Here is a 20,610-nt window from a genome sequence, read left to right on the forward strand (position 1 = left end):
AAATGAAAGCAGGAACTTGTATACTTATACACTCATGTACAGTGCAGCATTATTCATAATAGCCAAAAGGTAGAAGCAACTGAAGTGCCCATTAAGAGATGAATGGATAAAGAAAATGTGGGTGGTATATGCATTCAATGGAACATTATTAAACCTTTAAAAGGAAAAGCATTTGAGTATATGCTACAATATAAAGGGCATGAACTTTGAAGACATTGTGCTAAATGAAATAAGCCAGTCACAAAAGAACAAATATTGTATGACTCAACTTATATGAAATACCTATATTAGTCAAATTCATAGAAATGGAAGGCAGATGGGGAATTTACATTCCGTAGGTACAGAGTATCTGTTGAGGAAGATGAACATGTTCTGGAGATGGAGGGTGGTAATGGTTGCACAAAGATGTAAATGTGCTGAATGCCATAGAAATATACACTTACAAAGGATTGAGATGGTAAACTCCATGATATATACCAAAATAGAAAAACAATTTAAGTAGTCATATACAGCTAGTGGCTACTATATTGGACAGCACAAGTCAAAATGAGCTACAGTCATTCAGATAATGTGAAGTGGGCACTGAAACAAGAAACAAATAAAACAGCCAAAAAAAAAGGAAGAAAAAGAAAATCACATCCATGAAAGCATCAGAAGTTTGAGTCTTCTTATCCATGGAAGACAATATCGACAAGAAGACTGGCCACATTGGTTTATCTCCCCATTTTAAAATTGCAACCCATAGCCCTTGTGTTTTTCTACCTTAGAGCAGATTTTGTATTTTGTGGGTTTTAAAAGATGCTATGGGTAATCTCATGTTCTGAATGCAGGAGCAATCATATTGTCCCATCTGGAGTATGTTTTTAGTTTCCTTGGAAAGAGCATCAAGCCATATAATTAACTCTACTTATATAGATTCTTGAAACATTCTCTCTTTTGGACATAGGTAATTCTGATGCAAAGGTCAATATCTGGAGTCTTTCCCGTGAAGTGGTCACTCCAAAAAAGAAAGTCAAGGAAAAGTATTACCGCATCACTGCCGTCACATCACCATTTATGAACTAATTCACATTTAATTTGTGAGAAGGTAATAAGTAGTAATGTGAAAAATCTATGCCTCAGTATATTCTGAGTTAATATACTTAGTATTCAAAATTCAAATTCTGAGTTAATCCAAGTTATTTTTTATGCCTTCTCAATACCTCTAACACGTTAATACCAAATGTGACTCTCCAATAATGAGATATAGCACATAAAAAGGGTATTTGCAAATGTATTGAACCATAAAAGTCACTTTTCAGAGACTTCTGAATATGCTTGGGAAATTTTACTAATCAGCTGAGGCAGTATGAAGACAGCACAGTGGAACAGTTGAGTGCATCTGGGGAATTTCAAGAACTCAGGTAGAACTACAGAATCACAAGTTGAACTGTTTCAGGTACTTCCTGGAATAGGTTGTAAGGTCAGACGTTAAACATCTACAAAATTAGGACAGAAGCCTAAAGGTCAAGAAAGGTAGACCTTGAAGAGCAAACACAAGGATTTTTATTCTGTGAAAAAAGGAGCTAATGAAAGTTTTGGTGCAAAGGAAGCTGGATGACTGCCCTTCACTGGACAGATGTAGCCTGGATGAGTGGAGAATCTGAACCGAAAGACCAGCTGAGGTATTACTGAGCATGTGAACTAAGCCAGGAAATCAAGTTTGGGAAACATAGAATGATTATATGATTTCTGAGTCTAGTGCTCAGTATTTGACAGTCGGTCTCAAAACTGTTGAAGATTTGAACTTAAGTTTGATTCTAAAAACAGGTTTGTTCTTTGCTGTACAATTAAACTTGAGCTGATGCTATCTGCACACCTTTTGTTATCTGGAAGCAAGACTAGCAACATGCTATTTCTTTCTGAAAAATGACATGAAAAGCATGAATTCACTCCATGCAGGATGGTGCTTCTGCCATTGTCGATGAGATGGAAGTCAAGAACTGAGTGGGAAAAAGACATGAGGCATAATCAGTTTTATCTTCCATGAAGAAGTTATTACACATATAATGAGGCAGAACCCTTCCAATTTTAATAATAATGGAGTGGATATCATTGAGATTACTGAATCAAATTAATGAATTAGCTAGTGATAAGAATAAAATAATAAGATAATAAATGCCAGGGTATTGTGTACCCACATGCCCTTTACACATATACATTAAGGAAGGTAGCCAAGTTTCAATTCCTAATCAGTTATATCCATTTCTTTAAATAAGAGAAAATGGTACTTAAGAATGTTTAGAGTTACGGACCTAAAATTATTCCTCCTTGAAGTGGAATATGCAAGTGGAAGGGCAATAATAACAATGTGTAAGGTCAAATATAGTGAACTTAGGTGAGAGGCCACAAAGAAAGGCACTATTCAGCTGTCTGTAAAAAAACAGGCTGTGCAGATGGAGGCAGCAATGAAGCCTCAACTTCCTATGTTGCATTTCAAACACACAGTCTACTCTGGTTCTCTAGTCATTAATTACTATACTCCTCCCTGTGCCCTAACAAAAAGAGCACAAAACTACTCATCACGTGGTGGGAAAAACTGTAACTAGTAGCTCCCTAGACATTTCATTATTTAAATCAGCATAAAATGATATGAAATTCCTAGGAAATTGAAGACACCTTCTTCTCACTTTTAAAACTATACTTTGACTAACAGACATGTGCCTTATTTAACACCATGTAATAAGACCCCTCAGATATATCTTTTATAACTGTGCCTTGACCAGTTATATAATCTAGAGAATTATAAAATGTGCTCCTGATCAAAACTAGTAACATGACCAGATTCATTATTCACTTTAATGAGATTATTTGTTCAAGTGATGCTATTAATGGATTGGATAATCATCAGATAAAGTACTAATAAAATGTTGAAAGCAAGCAAATTAAGTCATCATAGGCCTTGAGAAACAACGACTGAGGCTGCCATAATAGTCTGATTTGTAGGAAGTTTCAGACTGAAATAATGGCTCAGACTTTTTTCCTGCTGTTACGTTTTGTGAAATAAATGTGTGAAGTCTACAAAGACTAACCAAATGTACAAATTTGAACTTCTCATGAATACAATGACATTTAAAAGTCTCGAAAGGCTCCTTCATAACAGTAAAGTCATTCCACTGAAGTAAAAAACAATTTTAAAATATTTGGAAAAAGGGCCAAGCTATGTCATTAGTACGTATTGGCCAGAGGCAAAGGGGGTGACACAGAGATATTCCATATTAAATTATAACTTTTAATCAACTCTAGCCTTTTCTTATTAGAAGCATTCAACAACCATTAAAAAAAAGTTGCCACCCATCAGATGATGTCTTGACATTCCCATATATCTTATATTATTTCAATAACAAATATCATGTTAAATCATTAATACATCTTCGCGTATATGTGTGTTTTCCAGAAAAAAACCTACGGTAAAACGCTAGTTTATATTTGTATGGCAACATAATTTATACTTGCATTATCTCTTTGGATTTAAAAACTCTCTTCTGAAGTTGATAAGACAAGTGTTATTTCACTATTTCGCAAACAGAGAGTAAGAGACCTCCCCCCAAATCACCTGATATTCTGATTCAAAATTCAGGGAGGTTCCTATTGAGTTTTGCTCTCCCTTGGTTTGCCCTTTGTGTTGAAAGGGCAGATATATCACCTTCTTTTAAAGAAGAGACCAAAATGCATTGATAGAGCACTAACCCTTGTTGAAGAAAAGTCTCCTGACAAAATTCTGACTGGTCATTTGATTTGTCAAAGGTACTAGCTCAGAGTTAAAGGAAATAAATCTTACACAACTTTAATTTCTCTGTGAAAACAATGGAATCTTAGATAGTTGTACCTGATTCTTAATATGTAAGAATAAAATGTGAGCTTAAATTAATGCTAGATCACAAGCTAGTATTACAACATACTACATGTATACATGCATGCGCACGCACGTGCACACACACACACACACACACACACACACACACACATAGGTACATATTTTTCCAAAGGGATATTAACGAATCATTCACTTTATCTTCAGAATAATATTTAAGCATATTGCAAAATAGCACAGACCAAAGATGAGTCACCCATCCCCAGGGGTTTGATTTTATGACTGCCTTAGGGTAGATAATTACAACAATAATTACAACATTGAATCTATTCTCCTTGACCAAAAAGACCTACCTATCTGCTAGGAATTAAGTCCAGATCATTTTGACTTATACATGTAAATTTGTAATATCACCACCTTGCCTTGGTATATTTTAATTTTTCAGCAGGCTCTCACATGCTAATACACACTGCTACACTTCTGGGTTTAATGAAAAAATCTTCAGCTCCCTGGCTCTGGGCCTCACCTTGTGAAGTCTGTCATTTCCATCATGATCATGCACATCTGCTTGGCCAGTACAATGATATCATTGCCGCTGTCGTCCCATTTGGCCACTTCTGCATCCAGCTTGCTTTTCTCTTGATGGAATATCTCCACCTGCTCAGCTATTTTTGCCTTCTCCTCCTGCGGTAGTTGCGCCATGATGGCCTGCGTGGGTTACAGAAAAAGCGTGAGTGACGGTGACAAAGGAAGTACAGACCGTATGTTGACTCTGCCTTCTGCGGATGGCAGAGCAGGACCCTGCAAAGGCTTATGAGCTACCCTGCCATTTAGGAAAGCACGTCTTTCTCCATTCCAGGGAGGCCACGAGCACAGGCTGATAAGCGCCCCAAAGTCCCCGTCCCACTCCCACATATGAAAAATACAGAGATATCCAAAGCTACGTGCGCACTGGCAATAACAGAACTTCTCTGCCGCTTTGATGGCATATGTTTGTTCAAAAGAAGCTATTCTTGACAATTTTTATATTTGGTCTCAGGAAACTTTTACCAGATGAAAGAATGCACCTCTTTCAACACTGAAATCTGTTCAGAGAAGGGAAAAAAGAAAAACGGCCTTCTGTCGCTGGAAAGGAGAGGAATTTTAAACACTATCTGAGCATCCAAGTGGGGGAGGATGGGGCTACTTTCTGAGTGTAAATGAAGGTGTCTACAGAGAGATGCCAAACAAAAATCCCCTGCCCAGGGCATGCCAGGGACGGCACGCCTACTCCCAGCCCTCCCCCATCTCCTTTAGGGTGGTGGCATGCCTGTGGCTCCTCGTTAAAGCCTTTGAGTACGTAGGCAGAAAAGTTATAATGGGATAAAGTATAAAATTAGGAAGCGTGGGTTCATTTTCAATAACTGCTAGGTAAGAAAATGTAGAAAAGGGAAAACTGCAGTCTTCTCCTTATTCATGGATTCCTTCATTTGCCAATTTGCCTACTCTCTAAAATATATTTGTAACCCCAAAATCAAGGCTTGTAGCATTTTTGTGGTCATTTGCAAATGTGGGCAGAGCAGCAAAAAATTTGAGTTGCCCGACATGCATATTCCCAGATGAGGCTAAAAAGGCAATGCTCTGCCTTCCTTTTTCAGCTCTCGTACTGTAAACAAGTGTACTTTTTACAGTCTATTTACTGCTACATTTTTCGTATCTTTGTGCTTTTTGTTAGTAACTTTGCTGTTTAAAATGGCTCCAAGCATGGTGCTGAAGTGCGTCTAGTGTCCCTGAGCATGAGAAGGCTGGCATGAGCCTTATGGAGAAAATACATGTGTTAGCTAAGTTTCAATCAGGCATGAGTTACAGAGCTATTGGCTGTGAGTTCAATGTTAATGGATCAAAAATATAAAGTGTCTAAACAGAAACACCCATTAAACATAGTTATGTATTGATCAGCTGAAGAAAATGTCTTGACTGGCAGCTCTGAGGAACCTAATGCTGTATTTCCCCTAGGAGCAATGATTAAATATTTGCTAATTAAATGTTCATGATGACTTCATAGAACATAACTATCAGGAGTAATGAGAATCAACTACGTTTGTTAAACACCATTTAGGTAGCAAGCCCTGAATGAAATGTTTGACATCACCTTATCACATCCTAGCAAAACTGTATGCAACCTGCTTCACAGACAGGGGAATGTGAATAGGCGCTTCCATTTCCCTGCTTCTGGGATACACATATTTTCCAGAAGACAGACCAAGAGAGTACAGTTTGGGGGACTGCAGTTTCTGCAATGAACAAGTAAAATAACACAGGAAAAATGCTTCTTCCTAAATTGTAAATCTTCTCCCGGTGTGAGTGAATAAATTTGGAAGGACTAATAACTAGTATCAGGCAATGTGAGCTCAGAAAAACTGGGTTCAACAAGGGCTCTGTAGCTGACATGGGTTAAGACTTCAGTGTTATATGGATCTATCATTGATCTCTTCAGATAGAATATGGGTATAGTAAATCATTACCTCAAAAGGTGATGGTGGGCAGCAAATTAAATATGTTTTTTCAAAAAAAATGAAAGTAAGCATGTATAGAATTATCATTAACATTATATTATAATTTCCGCCATTAGTTTGCCTTTCCAACTACCACTCTGGCTCATTAGTTGCCACAGGGAAAGGGATGGGCTTGGGGTCTATGTGACCATCTATAAATAGAAGATGGTTATGACTCCTTATGTATATCAACAAATACTGGGTACTGTGCTGAGACTTATGTATGTCAAACAACAATCTACTTAATCATCCTAATACTATTACTATCCCCATTTTAATAATAATATGTAGGCCCAGAGAAATTCATAAAATTCCTAATATCACAAAATAGGCTGTAGGAACAGGATTCAAACCCACTTGAACTAAGATCATTCTTAACCATTATACACAACTGGATCATCAGTTGTGCGTGGCCATGCAGCTTACCCATTGCTCGCCAGGCTGTGCATCCTGGTGGATGCCATAGACATGAGTTGCATATGGTGTCTGATTTGCCTAACAGTATCCTTTCCAGATGCTTCTTACTAATAGCCACATCTACTAACTTCCATGGATGCATGTATGTGGCTTTAAATAGCATGTGTACATATTTTTGGATATGCACGTGTATGTGTAAATTTTAATCCATATGTAAAAATTCAGACTTGCATGAATACTATTGTTAAGATATTTAAAATACTGTGTCTTAAAAGATATTGTTAAAATAGCTTTAAAATCTGTATTTAAAAAGGTACTTGATATACATGAGTTTATTATAACCTCACATTTGCAATGTTGTGTTCATAGCAAGACAGCTATTCCACTATATTTGAGATACGTTTGATTTACAGAAATTAAATATGCACCTTTTTCCTTAACTATCCCTTTCTGATGACCTATTGCTGTTTTTGGTTTATTGTCCTCCTCATACAAAAGAGCGAATTGTGCTTTACTTAGACCTCACAGGTCCTAAACCAGCATCATTTAAAGCATTCGCTAGGTGCTTCTTTGTAAAAGAATTTGTAAAACTATCAGCAGACTCCCAGAGTCAATGTTCAATCCCCAGATGAAAAGCAATGCACATTTCATTGTCCCAACACAAGGTTAATTTGTGCACTGAAAGGTGTATACTCCTCTGTCAACTATAGCACTTGGGTCTCCATTATACAATTTAGCACTTGAATATTAACTGCTTTGCTTTGCTCTCTAATTAATTCCTATGAATGCCCTACTGCTAACTTCTTTATATGCTTCCCTAGGGTTTAGGCTGCCCATATCCTGCCCATAGTAGAAGCTTAATAAACATCTTTTGACTGACTGCTTAAACATTTTTCCACTCACTGCATTAACATAATTCAAGAGAAGTTGCCAGAACTGACACATACATTCTAAGGACACAATTCTGAAGAAAAACTGTCCCCTCCAATGTAAGTTTGCAAAGGAAGATATGATTTTGACTCTAGAGATGCTTGACCTGCATAATACACTTAATGGTGTGTGACTTGGGTGAAAGCATCCTTCCATTTGCCTCTGCTTATGTAGCTGTCAATGAGCTGAAGTCTCTTCCTAAATATTCTTAAAATGCTCTTGCTTTTAAAAATTCATAATTGACCTTTTCTGAAACTGGAATTTTAAAAAAAAAGGTTATCTATAAACAGTAGATCACAAACTGTGAAATTTGCAAGTTAATCAAATTAGAATTCAACACATGAGTTTTAATTAGGTCTTATCAATGTAACTCAGCAGTTTGAAATGTTAACACATTAAAGCCATTCTAGCTAGAAAAAAATAGAAGCCAGCTACATTGAAATCAAACTCAATATAAAATACCTAACATGCAATTGTTCATTCCCTCAAACTAAGGGAACATGAGAAAAATTATCTTCATGGCCAAGAGGAAAGGGGACATATCAGATTTTCTGTTTGTATGATATGATTACCCGGGACAGGTTAAGTTTCTGGTTTTCACAGTAGCCAAGCACAGATGTCCAAATTGTTGATCTGCCTGATGTGGGGTCCCAAATTAGTGGTATCAGAGAAATTAATCTAAAAGGATTCCTTCCCCCAACCCCAGAGTCCCTCCCAGCCTTTCCTCTGAACCACCAACCATTTTTTGGTGATTGTTTTAAAACCTACCTATTAAAAGTGAAAATCACTGATAAAAGCAAGCAACCGTTCAAGTAGCACTGAATCCTTTCTTCAGTTTAAATCTCAAGGAGATTTTGATATAATTATCTTCTAATTTCCGGAGAAAAAAATGATTTTTAAAGTCTTTGGATCCCCAAATTGACAAGCGTTCATTTCTTAAGCATAGAGCAAGAGGCTAACATTAAGTTTCAAGTACAAGAATGTTTATAAATAACAATTAAAGGGACTAAAGCTCAATGTGCCTGTTTCTACTCACTTGACTTTAAAGCAGTATAATAAATATAAGTAGTTAAGAAGTGGGTCCTTTGATTCTTACCCGTCTCTAGCTGTGAAGTGAATTGGAAAATTGAGGTAATTGTCCCATTAACTCAAGTAAAAACTCTCATGATTGCCTGAATTATCCAACTCTTTCAGGTGAAATTAGCCAGCCTTCTAATGAATGATTAGCTCAAGCCACAAGCATCATCACCATTACCACCAACTTAATTATTACATATTTATATGACAAATCCTGTGATACATTTTATCATAGAATTCTTCCTTTGACCTTATGAGGTAGCGTATGAGGAGATGAAGTGTGGAGAGGTTAAGAAAGTTGCCCCAAAGTCACACAGCTTCACTAAGTCCATATTTAAAATCAGGTCTGTGTGACTCCAAATAATATATTGTATCACCAAGGTTAAGTGCCCAGCAATTGTCACTAACCTATTTTAACTATGTCAACCTGTGGAGAAACAGTTTATATTATGTCATGTCTAGGATCAAAGGGTACCACACATCACCTCCATATTTTATCAGATCACCACCATCCATATTGATTCCCATTCATCTTCCCTCATCACTCCCGCCCCCACTCTCCTCTCCCTCAGAATGTTGTAGGCAAGCAGCAGACATGGGCATATAAAGGAAAGTTTGTAAATACTTTAATTCCAGAATTTGAGAGCAATGTTGGATGGGGTTACTAAAAGTTTATCTCCCACTTAAACCTTCTTATAGATTAATTAATCATTTTCAGAAAGGGAAACTTCTCTAAATGTGAACACAAAGTAGTATCATTAACATGGGAGGACTTGCTGCAGGGAAGAGCAAATGCCTCTGTCAAAGACAAAGTTCGCCGCCTTCACAATTTGGACCAACTTAGCACACTTTGCTGGTCAAAAGTCTGACCATCTATCATTTCAGCAATTCAATGCACCCTCTTATTTCCAACTTAACAGCCATAATTCCATGTCTCTGATTTGTCATCATATAATTACAGGCTAAAATAGGCTGACTCAGTAAGTAATGCTGTCTGCTGCAAGTTAATCAAACAGGCCACATGATGGACCTCAAAGACAAATGAGCAAGTGTTGAATTTATAGGAGTGCTCTGTTCTTACTATCTTGGACCCTGTTTATAATTCATGCTGGAAAAACTCTCAGAAAAGACTCTAGTGTGAAGAAATAATAGATGATAAAGACAGGAGTCTCTGAATTGTATTTCCGCCCATCATCATTGACTTGAAGGCTAATGTAAATAAGGCTAGAATTCTGTTCTCAGTGAAACAGAAGTATATTGGGACTCTATTCTTCCTTGTAAAAGTGGGACTGGTCATGACATTTTGACAAGATGGTGATTATAAAGCAAGATGAGTTGTACAACCTGTCTTTGTCTTTAAGAAAACTAGTCAGTGGATACTAGGCTGCATGTATACTGAGTTGCAGTTAGTCAGTCAAATTGACTGAATTGCTTCATGTTTGGATGAATTATTCACAATTGCCCTTTGTCAGTGACAAAAATGCTGGTTTTACTTAATTCTGAAGATGAAATGACTGTTTAATTAGTCTGACGTTTTGCCAACACAGAGTCAAAAGATTTTCAAGTTACTGACCTTTCCAATTTTCAACATTTTAGGGGGGATTAAATAGAATCTGCAAGGAAATTTTGAAATAGGGGGCTGAATGCCTACTTTTCTGTTGTCCCGCCATCATGTGATCAGAAAGGATTTCTCTTAGAAAGGATAATTATCACAGTCATCTTTATTGAGCATTTACTGTATGTCTGATATTGTGCCCATTATTTTACAAATATTAAGCAATTAAATCTTCATAAGAATCCTATCAGGTAACCCTATTATTCACATTTTAGGGATGATAGGTCTGAAACTCAGAAAAATTAAGCAACATGTAGCTTTGAGCATGGTTCTAATGCTGCTCTTTATAATTCAAAACCAAATCTGTCTGAAAACAAAGCCTTTGTCTTTAATATTCTTTTACCTTCACATCCCTCCTATTGATGTTTGTTTATATCTTTTGGGTCACTTGATTGTTGGCTGAGAATTTCAGGGCATAAAGCATGTAAGAGAAATTGGGTTTTAGACACAAAGTCTTTCTTGACTAAACGTCTCCTTCAAGTCCTCTTTATTTTAACCTCTGATTATTTTTCTTTCATAATTCTTAAGGCAGTGTGGGCTTTCTGGGGTTTCCCAATTTCTATTTTAAATTACCAGCTCTTTCTCAACATCCTGCTTTCTATTCATTATCTTTTATTTAAATAAAACTTAACACAGAAAATTAGAATATCTAATTCTCAGTTATACTATAATCGGATTGTTTTTACTCTTCGGAAACTGAGCCTTTAAGGGGAGGAAAATTTCATCCTCCTATTCAATCTCTAAAGATTTCATCTCTCACCACCAGCTTGATTACGTACAGCTACCCTCTGGGTGATGCAGCTAATCAGATTGATCCAAATTTAGGATGCTCTTTGGACCAAATGCATTGGTGAACAGTATCATGGATTACTCAAACGTCAGGCAGAGCTGGTACTCTCTCTCTTGCTTCCTGATCCTTAAACTTGCATATTTCTAATTTGTCTCTAATTTATTTTTCTATCATATGGCAGACAGATCTAGGAATACCGCCATGGGAGTAGACAGGCATCATTAGGAAACAAAACATTCTCTATCTAATGGTCTTGAACCCATTTCAAAAGATATGATCTTAGATATCATAGAACATAGGCCATTGTATGGAGCAACAGCCCAGCCATTAACAAAGTAGTACCCCGATTCCCCATTTGTCATTGCCTCTTGTGTGGACAAGCTCGGAGACTTCAGGAAGAACAATGGTGACTGTGCCAATGCAAAATTTGCTGTATTACAGTGTCCTCTATCAGTTTATCATCCAGTTGTAATACCCAACCCCAACAAAATCAATTATACACATAAAAGCTTGCTATGATGTGGTTGCTATGTTTCTAGTGATACCAAAAGAGGGGAGTTAGAGGAATCAGGAGCAGTGGTGGTTATTTTCACTGTGTAAAACGTGATTTGCTATAAACCACCTCAGATGAGAGCACAGATTTCTGACCCATGAATCTCTGGGGTACCACGTCTCTGGAGTTTAGAAATACCCTCAAACCATTTTAGTAAACACAGGCCATGTGGGCCAAGCCAAAGTCTTACATGTCCACTCACCCGTGCGCTCTGCCCTGCAATGAGCTGGTCATCCTCAGTCTGAACACTTGTCCTACTACGCACATCGTAATCTTCCTGCTCAAAGTCAGAATCATCCTCTAGTTCTTCTGGGGTCTAAAGACAAAAAGAGAAAAATCAGCATATTTAAATTGATAACCTTCACCCCCATCCACACACTTCATTGCAAAGGCTAAATATCCCTCAGAAAGCAGAGCTCATAGCATCCTACATAGCATCCACACAGCTATGTGGGTGGGTATTAGCTGGAATGCAGTCAGAAAAATCAAGCTGCCCTAATTTACTTTAAAATATATATTTTATTATTTCCTCATACAGGTATAGTAAGTCTAACTTGAAGTGATATGCTAATTTTAAGAAAAATTATATTTGTGTATTATTTCTACCCATCCAAATCGATTGAAAGAAAAGAACCACCAAAAACAAAATTTACACCTATGCTTCTATAATGCCACTTTTGCTCTATAAACAAAAAAAGTTGATTATCTCCAGGCCAAAGGCTAGACCTGAGGGAATAACTGGTCACAAAGCCATAAGGTATAAAGGTTATAAGCACAGGCTCTAGAGTCAAGACTGCCTGAATATGAGCCCCTGTGTGCTCATAAATAAACTATCTTACCTCTCTTAGTTTGACTTCTTCCTCTGTAAATTGGGGTTGATAACAGTAGCTACCTCTATGATTGCTGTGAAGATTAGGCAATGTGTTCTCTGTATAGTGTCAGACACAGAGTAGGTATTTTTTAAATGTTTGCCGTCATTATTACTTGGGGTTTGTTGTTTGTTTAGAGACAGGGTCTCACTGTGTAGCCCAGGCTGGAGTATAGCAGTGTGATCTTGGCTCACTATAACTTCCAGCTCCCAAGTTTGAGTGATTCTTGTGCCTCAGCCACCCAAGTAGCTGGGATTACAGGTTTACACCATCATGCTTGGCTACTTTTTGTATTTTTAGTAGAGACAAGGTTTCACTGTGTTGGCCAGGCTGGTCTTGAACTCCTGGCCTCAAGTGATCTGCCTGCCTTGGCCTCCCGAAGTGCAAGGATTACAAGCATGAGTCACTGTGCCTGGCCCATCATCATTATTAGGATTTTTAAATCAATTCATTCAACAAAGTTTATGAAATGAAGCTACTGATTACCACATACCCATAAAGGATTTAATAACTTTTACATATATATTATCAATTTAGCTCAGATGAGCACAGTGACATTAGGGATCTTTCTCTATTTAGAGGTAATACAAGGTGCAGATAAGTTAAGACATGTGCCCCATGTCCCTAAATTAGTTAATAAAGAACCAGAAGTTACATCTAAACACCCAAGTGTATCTGACTCCAAACATACTTCTCAGTTTTTGTTGTAGTTTATTCACATAACAAATTTAGCAAGACGTGAAGTTATAAAATGGCTTAAAAAGAGTAGAGTTAGATCAAGATCCTTTCCAATCTATAACGTCAGTGATAAGGAAAAGATAAGAAAGAATCCATAAGCCCAGGAGTAAAATACCTTTCCATCTTCAATGGCAATAATAATAGATAACTGTGCATTAAGCGCTTAACATGTGTCTGTCAATGTTTTTCCTAAGTGCTTTACAGGCACTAACTCATGCAGGTTTCTTAACACTCCTTTGATGTAGACACTATTTTCTCCATTTTCCAGGTAAGAAAACTGAGGCATGAGAGGTTTTATCGTGCTCTAAGGCTTTGCTAACTCTATGAGGTTAAATTCAAAAGGTGGAAGGATGGTGGACAAAAGTAAGAGAGTGAATCAGTGTGAGATTAACCTGACAGAAGATGGTCTTCCACAGACTGCCTCTTGGCATATAGTAGGACCACATTCCAGGGTGATGCCTTTCAAAAGAAAAGAGTAGACCGCAAGGAATATCAGTGATGCAGTTGCCCATTCCCCATCCAAAAGGGCACATTTTTTTCCTGCTGGTTTCTTTGGCTACCACAGTGTAATTAATCAGGTGTGGTTATTGATGAAGCCTTGAGATTGGTCAGACAGGCATAAAATGGGGTCCTTCATGCCAATATCACGTTATGCCTAGTAATTTTCCAAGCTTTGGCATATCACACTTGTTTTTCCTTCTCTCTCACCATCAACCTTATTAACATTCACTCAGTCATCTATAGATGTTTACTTTCATAGGAATATTAAAATAAGGAGAGAAGAAAGAGGTTTTGTTCCCATATTTTATTAACTAAAGCAGGGGTACAGTAGGCAGAGCCCAGTTCAAATAACTGGTTGTGTTTTTATTGTGGACAGAGACAATATTCTCTGATCATTCCTCCCTCTTTTGCAGTGTACTGTGGGACAGTTATAGCAAGTTGGTAAATTCAGCTGACAGATGAGATGACAAGATTACAAGCACTTTTTGTCATTAGTTCTTGAAAGAGAAAAAGTAAAATCGAAAATCTCATTTAACAAAAATAAGCAGAATATGGCAGTGCTTATAGTACTGTGTCCAAACATTTCAGTGATCTGTGCATTTAGTAGAGGAGTCAATGACAAACCCAACCTGGCAGCATAAGGCTAATAATGATGAGTTTTTATTCAAGTGACAATGGCCCAAGAACCAAAATAAAGAAAAAAACATTAAAATCAAAAGAGATATTAACCTGAATGAGGACTCAGGGGACCTGCATGTTTTGACCTAACTCTGCCACTCACAAGCTATATGTCTTTGGCAAGTCACTTAGTTTCACTGCTTCTGTGTCTCCCTGCTCATAAAACGGAGATTATAATTGCTATTTGCACTTTCTGCCCCACAGGACTCCTGAGCTCAGATGTATAGGAAAATGCTTTAGGAACCATAAAAATTAACTAAATTCATAAATGATGGTGATAATTACTGTGCTTAATAATAAAATACAACACCTAATAACAGCAGCAGCAATAATAATGGCAATCATTGTTTATCACCCACTATGGGACAGGCATTCAGCTAAAGAATTTGATCCTTACAAAAACCTAATGAAATAAATGTAATCTCCATTTTATAGGTGTGTGAACAGGCTCAGAATTGTTGAGTATATTTCCCAAAGCATCACACCTAGCAAGCGGCAGAGGTGGACAAGTTGAAGGTTTCAGAGCTCATGCTTTTAACCATCACAAATACCACCAGACAAACAGATGAGCTTAAGCTATTTTCATGTGCCTTAAACATGAAACATAACCATCCAACCTATCCATATAAATAGTTCTGTGCATGTGCAGTTTGCTAATTGCATGTGAGTGTGTCTCCTACTCATGGCATTAATTTTTGAATTACTCATTTTTAAAACTGTGAGTGCTATTTTTTAGTTGGTCAAAGACCTCCATGAATTAAAGGAAACATGGAAAATTACAGAGGATCTGCAAATGGGCCCAGGAAGATTACACTTGTATTACTAGATAGTGTTACAGGGTAAAGGAATACATAAAATAAATAGTTCACTGTACTGAAGGATAGAGACTGAGGGTGAAAGTTCTATGTGCTCTTTGGGAAGGCCTTTCTCAATAAACAGAAACCACTTAAAGTCTACTCCTAGTTTCCTGCTTCCACTACTTTCTGTTTTGTTGTCGAAGTGGGTCATATCTGTAAAACGGCACAAAGTATTCAGACTCTAAAATCTCTCTGAAGAGTCTATGAGAGATCGACTTGTGCTCATTACAGGGGCCAGCCAAGGGAGATCATGTGGCTTGACCAGGGTCATACCACATGTCAGTTGTAAAACAGGACCCATTCATCTGCTGCTGGTGCTCGATTTCCTCTGCAACAGCCTCTATAGAGAAACACAGTGAGAAAGTATTGAAGGATTCAGTCATTTCACCTGGACATGTGAGTTGTTGAGTAAATTTTACACGTGAGCCCAGGCGAAATGACTCTGAATCCTTCAGTATTTTCTCATGTCTCATAAAATGTAATAAGAACCATTGAAAGAAAGGGCCCAAATGTGTATGAGAATTTCACTGGGAGAAGGCTGAGAATATAGGTTGGCAAGAGAGTTTAAAAGATGCATGAGGTAGGATTTCCCAACAGAGCTCAACACCACTGGAATGGGCTGCAGACTAGAAAATCAAATTAGAGATCCAAAGGCCTAAAACAAAACAAAACAAAACAAAATAAAATAAATTTTAATCAGGGGTGATTGGCAACCAGCGACTCTGGCCTGGCCTGGATTACTCTGGAGGCTCCTACCTGATCTTGCTTCTGCTCTTGCCCCATACATTCTGTTCTCACTAGCATAGCCATGGTGGTTCTTTTAAGGTCTAAGTCAGATCACACTATTCCCCTGCTCAGAACCCTCCAATGGCTCGCAACTCATTCAATAAGGTCCCTTAGGTCTCTAGGCCAAGTTCCTGGCTCCAACCTTTGCACTTGCCATTCCCTCTGCCTGAAACATACTCTGCCTGAATACCGTTAGGGCTTATTTCTTCTTCCTTCTCCCAGTATCTTCTCAAATGCCACCCAGGTATTTCCTTTCATAAGATCCATGCCCACCAGAAGCTCTATCCCTTTAGGCTACTTTGGTTTTCTCTGTGGCCCAATGTCTGACATTATATTTCCTTGTTTATTCTCTGTCTCCTACCGGAAGAATAGAAATCGTGTGAGGGTTATAAGCTTTCAGCAAATAAATGAATAACCAAGACAGAATTACCAATTTTTAATAATACTGAACTATTTCTAACTAATAAAACTAGACACCTTAAGAGGCCATGTTGATTAACAGGATAGTGACAGTCTATAATAAGTAAATTTTGTTGCATAAGTAGTTTATAAAGTCTTTTCAACCCTTTTATTTTTTAACTGTGACAAACATTGACTCCAGCTCCTATAATTTTGATAATACTATTGACTTATTTAACAAGTTCTAGTTCATTAATTGACTATATAAAGACAAACTTCATCCTACCAGAATGAAGAAAAGAAATATTTCCTGGGAGCATGCTAAGTGCTAGATCTATGCTACTCCTTCATAACTGTGGTAACATTTGTCACCACTTGTGTACAAATGAAGTGCAGACAGGTAATTAGCATGCTGATGATCCCAGAATAGTTGAGCTGAATTCCAAACTTTACTGCTTTAAAGCACCCTCACGTAATTTTTTTCATGGTGCCCTTAGGCTAAAAAAACAAGAACAAACAAATAACTATAACAATTATGTCCATTATGCAGAGTTTGGCCCAATCAACCTAATCAATTTTTATAACCTATAACAACAAGTTATTATTGGTACCTGTTATATACTGTACTTCTTCTCAAATGTTGGAATCTAAATGGACACTCATCAATTCTAGAGATTCCTTTTTACCAGTGATTGCTACAAACCCAGCAGCACATATGAATCAAAAGATATGTACCAAGGTAATGTTTAAACTGTGATTTGTAACTAATATTTCATACAGAATTCAAGAGATGTCTATGTGCTACTTTGAAATTTTAAAATATCTGGCAATGCTCCAGGGCACCTTGATACATAGTTTGGGAGATGTGAAATTAAACTACAGACCTTTATCTGAACCCTGTTCCAGGCCCTATTATTTCTTTTACCTGCTTTTGAAAGTATCATACACAACCAAATTAATGAGTTCCAAATGCAAAAGATTCATCTATAGATATCATCATAGATCTTTCAGAGTCATTCTTACAAGAAGCAACTACTGTTTCATTGAATACAAATCTCCTGACACCAAGATATTACCACCTTCTACCCTACCCACTTATCTTAATTTACAACGCAAAAGTTTAACTTTTTGTCTTGAATATATACTTGGTCCTCATTATTTATGGATTCCTTACTTATTTGTCTACTCTCTAAAATTTATTTGTAATCCCCCAAATCAATAACTATCTTGTTATTCCCAGACATCAAGAGTGTAAAAAATCTGAGTCACAGGATGTGCATGTTTCCAGCTAAGGTCAAGCACCACAGTGCTCTGCCTTTTTGTTTAAGGTCTCATACTGGAAACAAGTGCTCTTTTTCTGGTCTATTTAGTGCCACTTGTCTTGTGCTTTTTGTTGGTGATTTCTCTATTTAAAATGGCCTCCAAGTATAGTGCTGAAGTGTCATCTAGTGTTCCCAAGTGCAAGAGGTGTGATGTACCCTACATAAAAACACATGTGTGTTAGATAAGCTTTGTTCAGTCGTCAGTTAGCACAGTTGGCCATGAGTTCAGTGTTAATGAATCAACAGTATATTGTTTTGTTTTGTTTTGTTTTTGAGACGGAGTCTCACTCTGTCACCCAGACTGGAGAGCAGTGGTGTGATCCCAGCTCACCATAACCTCTGCCTCCCACGTTGAAGCAATTCTCTTCTCTCAGTCTCCCAAGTAGCTAGGATTACAGATGCACACCACCATGCCCAGCTGATTTATTTTTTTATTATTATTATTTTTTTTTTAGTAGAGATGGGGTTTCACCATGTTGGCCGGGCGCAGGTGATCTGCCTGCCTTGGTCTCCCAAAGAACAATACATATTACAGAAGGTGTCTTTGAACACAAATTCACATAAAACAAGGTTAAGTATTGATCAGTTGATAAAAATGCGGCCAGAAGCTCACGGTCACCTAACCCTGCATTTCTCCTAGGAGCAATGATTCAAGATTCACAAATTTGGTGTTCACAGTGAATTTGCAGAACACTACTGTAAGAAATGAGAAATGACTATATGTTGGTCTGCCAGATTTGTGTATATATTTGTAAGCCACTTTGTGGGGATAATCAGAAAATTCCTATGTACCTGACAGATCCCAATGGACAAGCCTCAGGAAGAAGGAAAAAAAAAGTTTTATGAAGGAGGGGTAGAGTGGATTGCTCCAAGAGAAAAGGGAGGTTCTGAAAGCTGAGGCTGGAATACAGTAAGAACAAGCTTTGTCTACTTCAGAGGGTTGCCTGGAGCTGGCCTGAAGCACTCGGATACCAACATCACCATTAAATATGTATTGACTGCCAAGAGACAAGATGATAAAGAACTTGACCCTTCAGGGTCCTTTCTGTATTAGTTTTGGGGGAAAAAAATCTTTCTTTGCAGCCTGTGGGAAGGAAGGAGGTATGGTCAAATTTTCTGGGAAAGAAACAATTCTACCTGTCTTATTGTCTGTCTTCCTTAGTACAAGGGATTTTTTTAAAGTAGACTCAACCATTACATTCAGACAGAAAACCAAGAAATCATTTAAGTGCAAAATGAAGCCATTTGGGTGCTGAATGGAAAAGGATTTTAAAAATAACAATTTGTACATACTGTACACTTCTCTCCTAAATTTTAAGTGGTGTGAAATCCATCTAATCAAATCACTTAAAATGTCGAGATAGAGAAATGACACTTCATGTGACAAAGATATGACATTTTATCTAAAATTGTATGTGTATGTGTGTGTGTTACAGCTCATGAATGAGCAAGTGAATGATGGCTATAAACTTCCTCAGCCTCCCAGATAAATGGTTGTCACAAACATATGAAGGCTAACAAAGCAGAAAAATGGCAAAAGAGGGAATATATCTTGAGGATTACAGTGGGATTTAGTACCAAAAATGCTTTGAAAATATAACTCTCATGCTCTATTACCTTATTTCACAAGTTAGTACATAATGGGAAAAAATGATCTAATTTGTTATGGGCCTAAAAGGCTGACTATCTTCCCTTGTCCTCTCTTCCAATTATTTTATCCCTTTTCTCTGTCATCCTCCCATCTTTCTAGGCATCTCTCTCCCCCTCTTTCTAGCGCGCACACACACACACAGAGATTTAGGCTCTGTGCCAAACAAAACACCATAGTGTGCCATAAAATGATATTTTGGATACATTTGGTTAAATAAAATGTATTTTTAAAATCATAACTAATTTCACCTTTTTCTTTTTTCCTTTTCAGTGTGTTTACTAGAATATTTTAAGTCACAAGTGTGGATACCATTCTACTGGACAGCATGCTTTTGAGATTAGCACTGCAGAAGCCCCACTTCTGCTTCAATTATAACAGCCATAAATGTGCTTTTGCATATGCAGTATATTTGAAGAAATAAAGATTATTACGTGGCTAATAAATATGTGTGAACATTACTATGCTAAACTGTTGGTTAGATAAGGAGAAAAAACTTCATCTTATAATGGATTATAAAGCAGTTAAATAAAATGAGGTTAGCTAGATGTCTTAACAGACATACGTGAATGTGCCTTGTGGGTGAACAAAGAAAGTTATAAATGAAACTATACGAGATTTTAAATCAACTATAATATGTATTTTCTAGGCCTGTGTATATATATTAATTGTTTAGACAACATTTTGGAAGACACACCTACCTGACAACAGAAGTCTGAAGATGGGAAGATAGTGGAGTAGGAAATAAGAGGTTTGATGTTAGGCTATCCAGCCTTATTTATACTAAATTATTTTTATGCAAAGAGAATGTAATTATGTACCACTTCATAGTTGCATAATGATAATAACCATTATTATTATGTGTTATTATTATAAACACTACTATGCTGTGTAATCTTCATTTCTTTCTAGCCCATGATCTTTGGATCCTGATGGGAAGAGTGTTAGTAAGAGGTACAAATGGAAAATAGCAGGGGTATCCCTAAAGGTTGTAAGAAACTGAGGAGATAATGCATGCAAGAAATAGGCAGGGAGTTGCCCTT

The 20,610-nt window shown here is 37.2% G+C and overlaps 1 protein-coding gene across 4 annotated transcripts in view; it reads right to left on the bottom strand.

The window, feature by feature from the left end:
* CTNNA2 (catenin alpha 2) overlaps window positions 1-20,610 on the bottom strand; it is a 1,167,663-nt gene that overhangs the window by 59,688 nt on the left and 1,087,365 nt on the right. For all 4 annotated transcript variants that reach the window (XM_015112724.3, NM_001266343.1, XM_077958576.1 and 1 more), the window contains 2 exon segments: window positions 11,972-12,085; window positions 4,380-4,561 (listed from right to left, as the gene is read on the bottom strand). In XM_015112724.3, the coding sequence (XP_014968210.1) occupies window positions 4,380-4,561; window positions 11,972-12,085 (296 nt within the window).

Source organism: Macaca mulatta, chromosome 13 (genome assembly GCF_049350105.2).
Source record: "Macaca mulatta isolate MMU2019108-1 chromosome 13, T2T-MMU8v2.0, whole genome shotgun sequence".
Lineage (NCBI taxonomy): Eukaryota > Metazoa > Chordata > Mammalia > Primates > Cercopithecidae > Macaca > Macaca mulatta.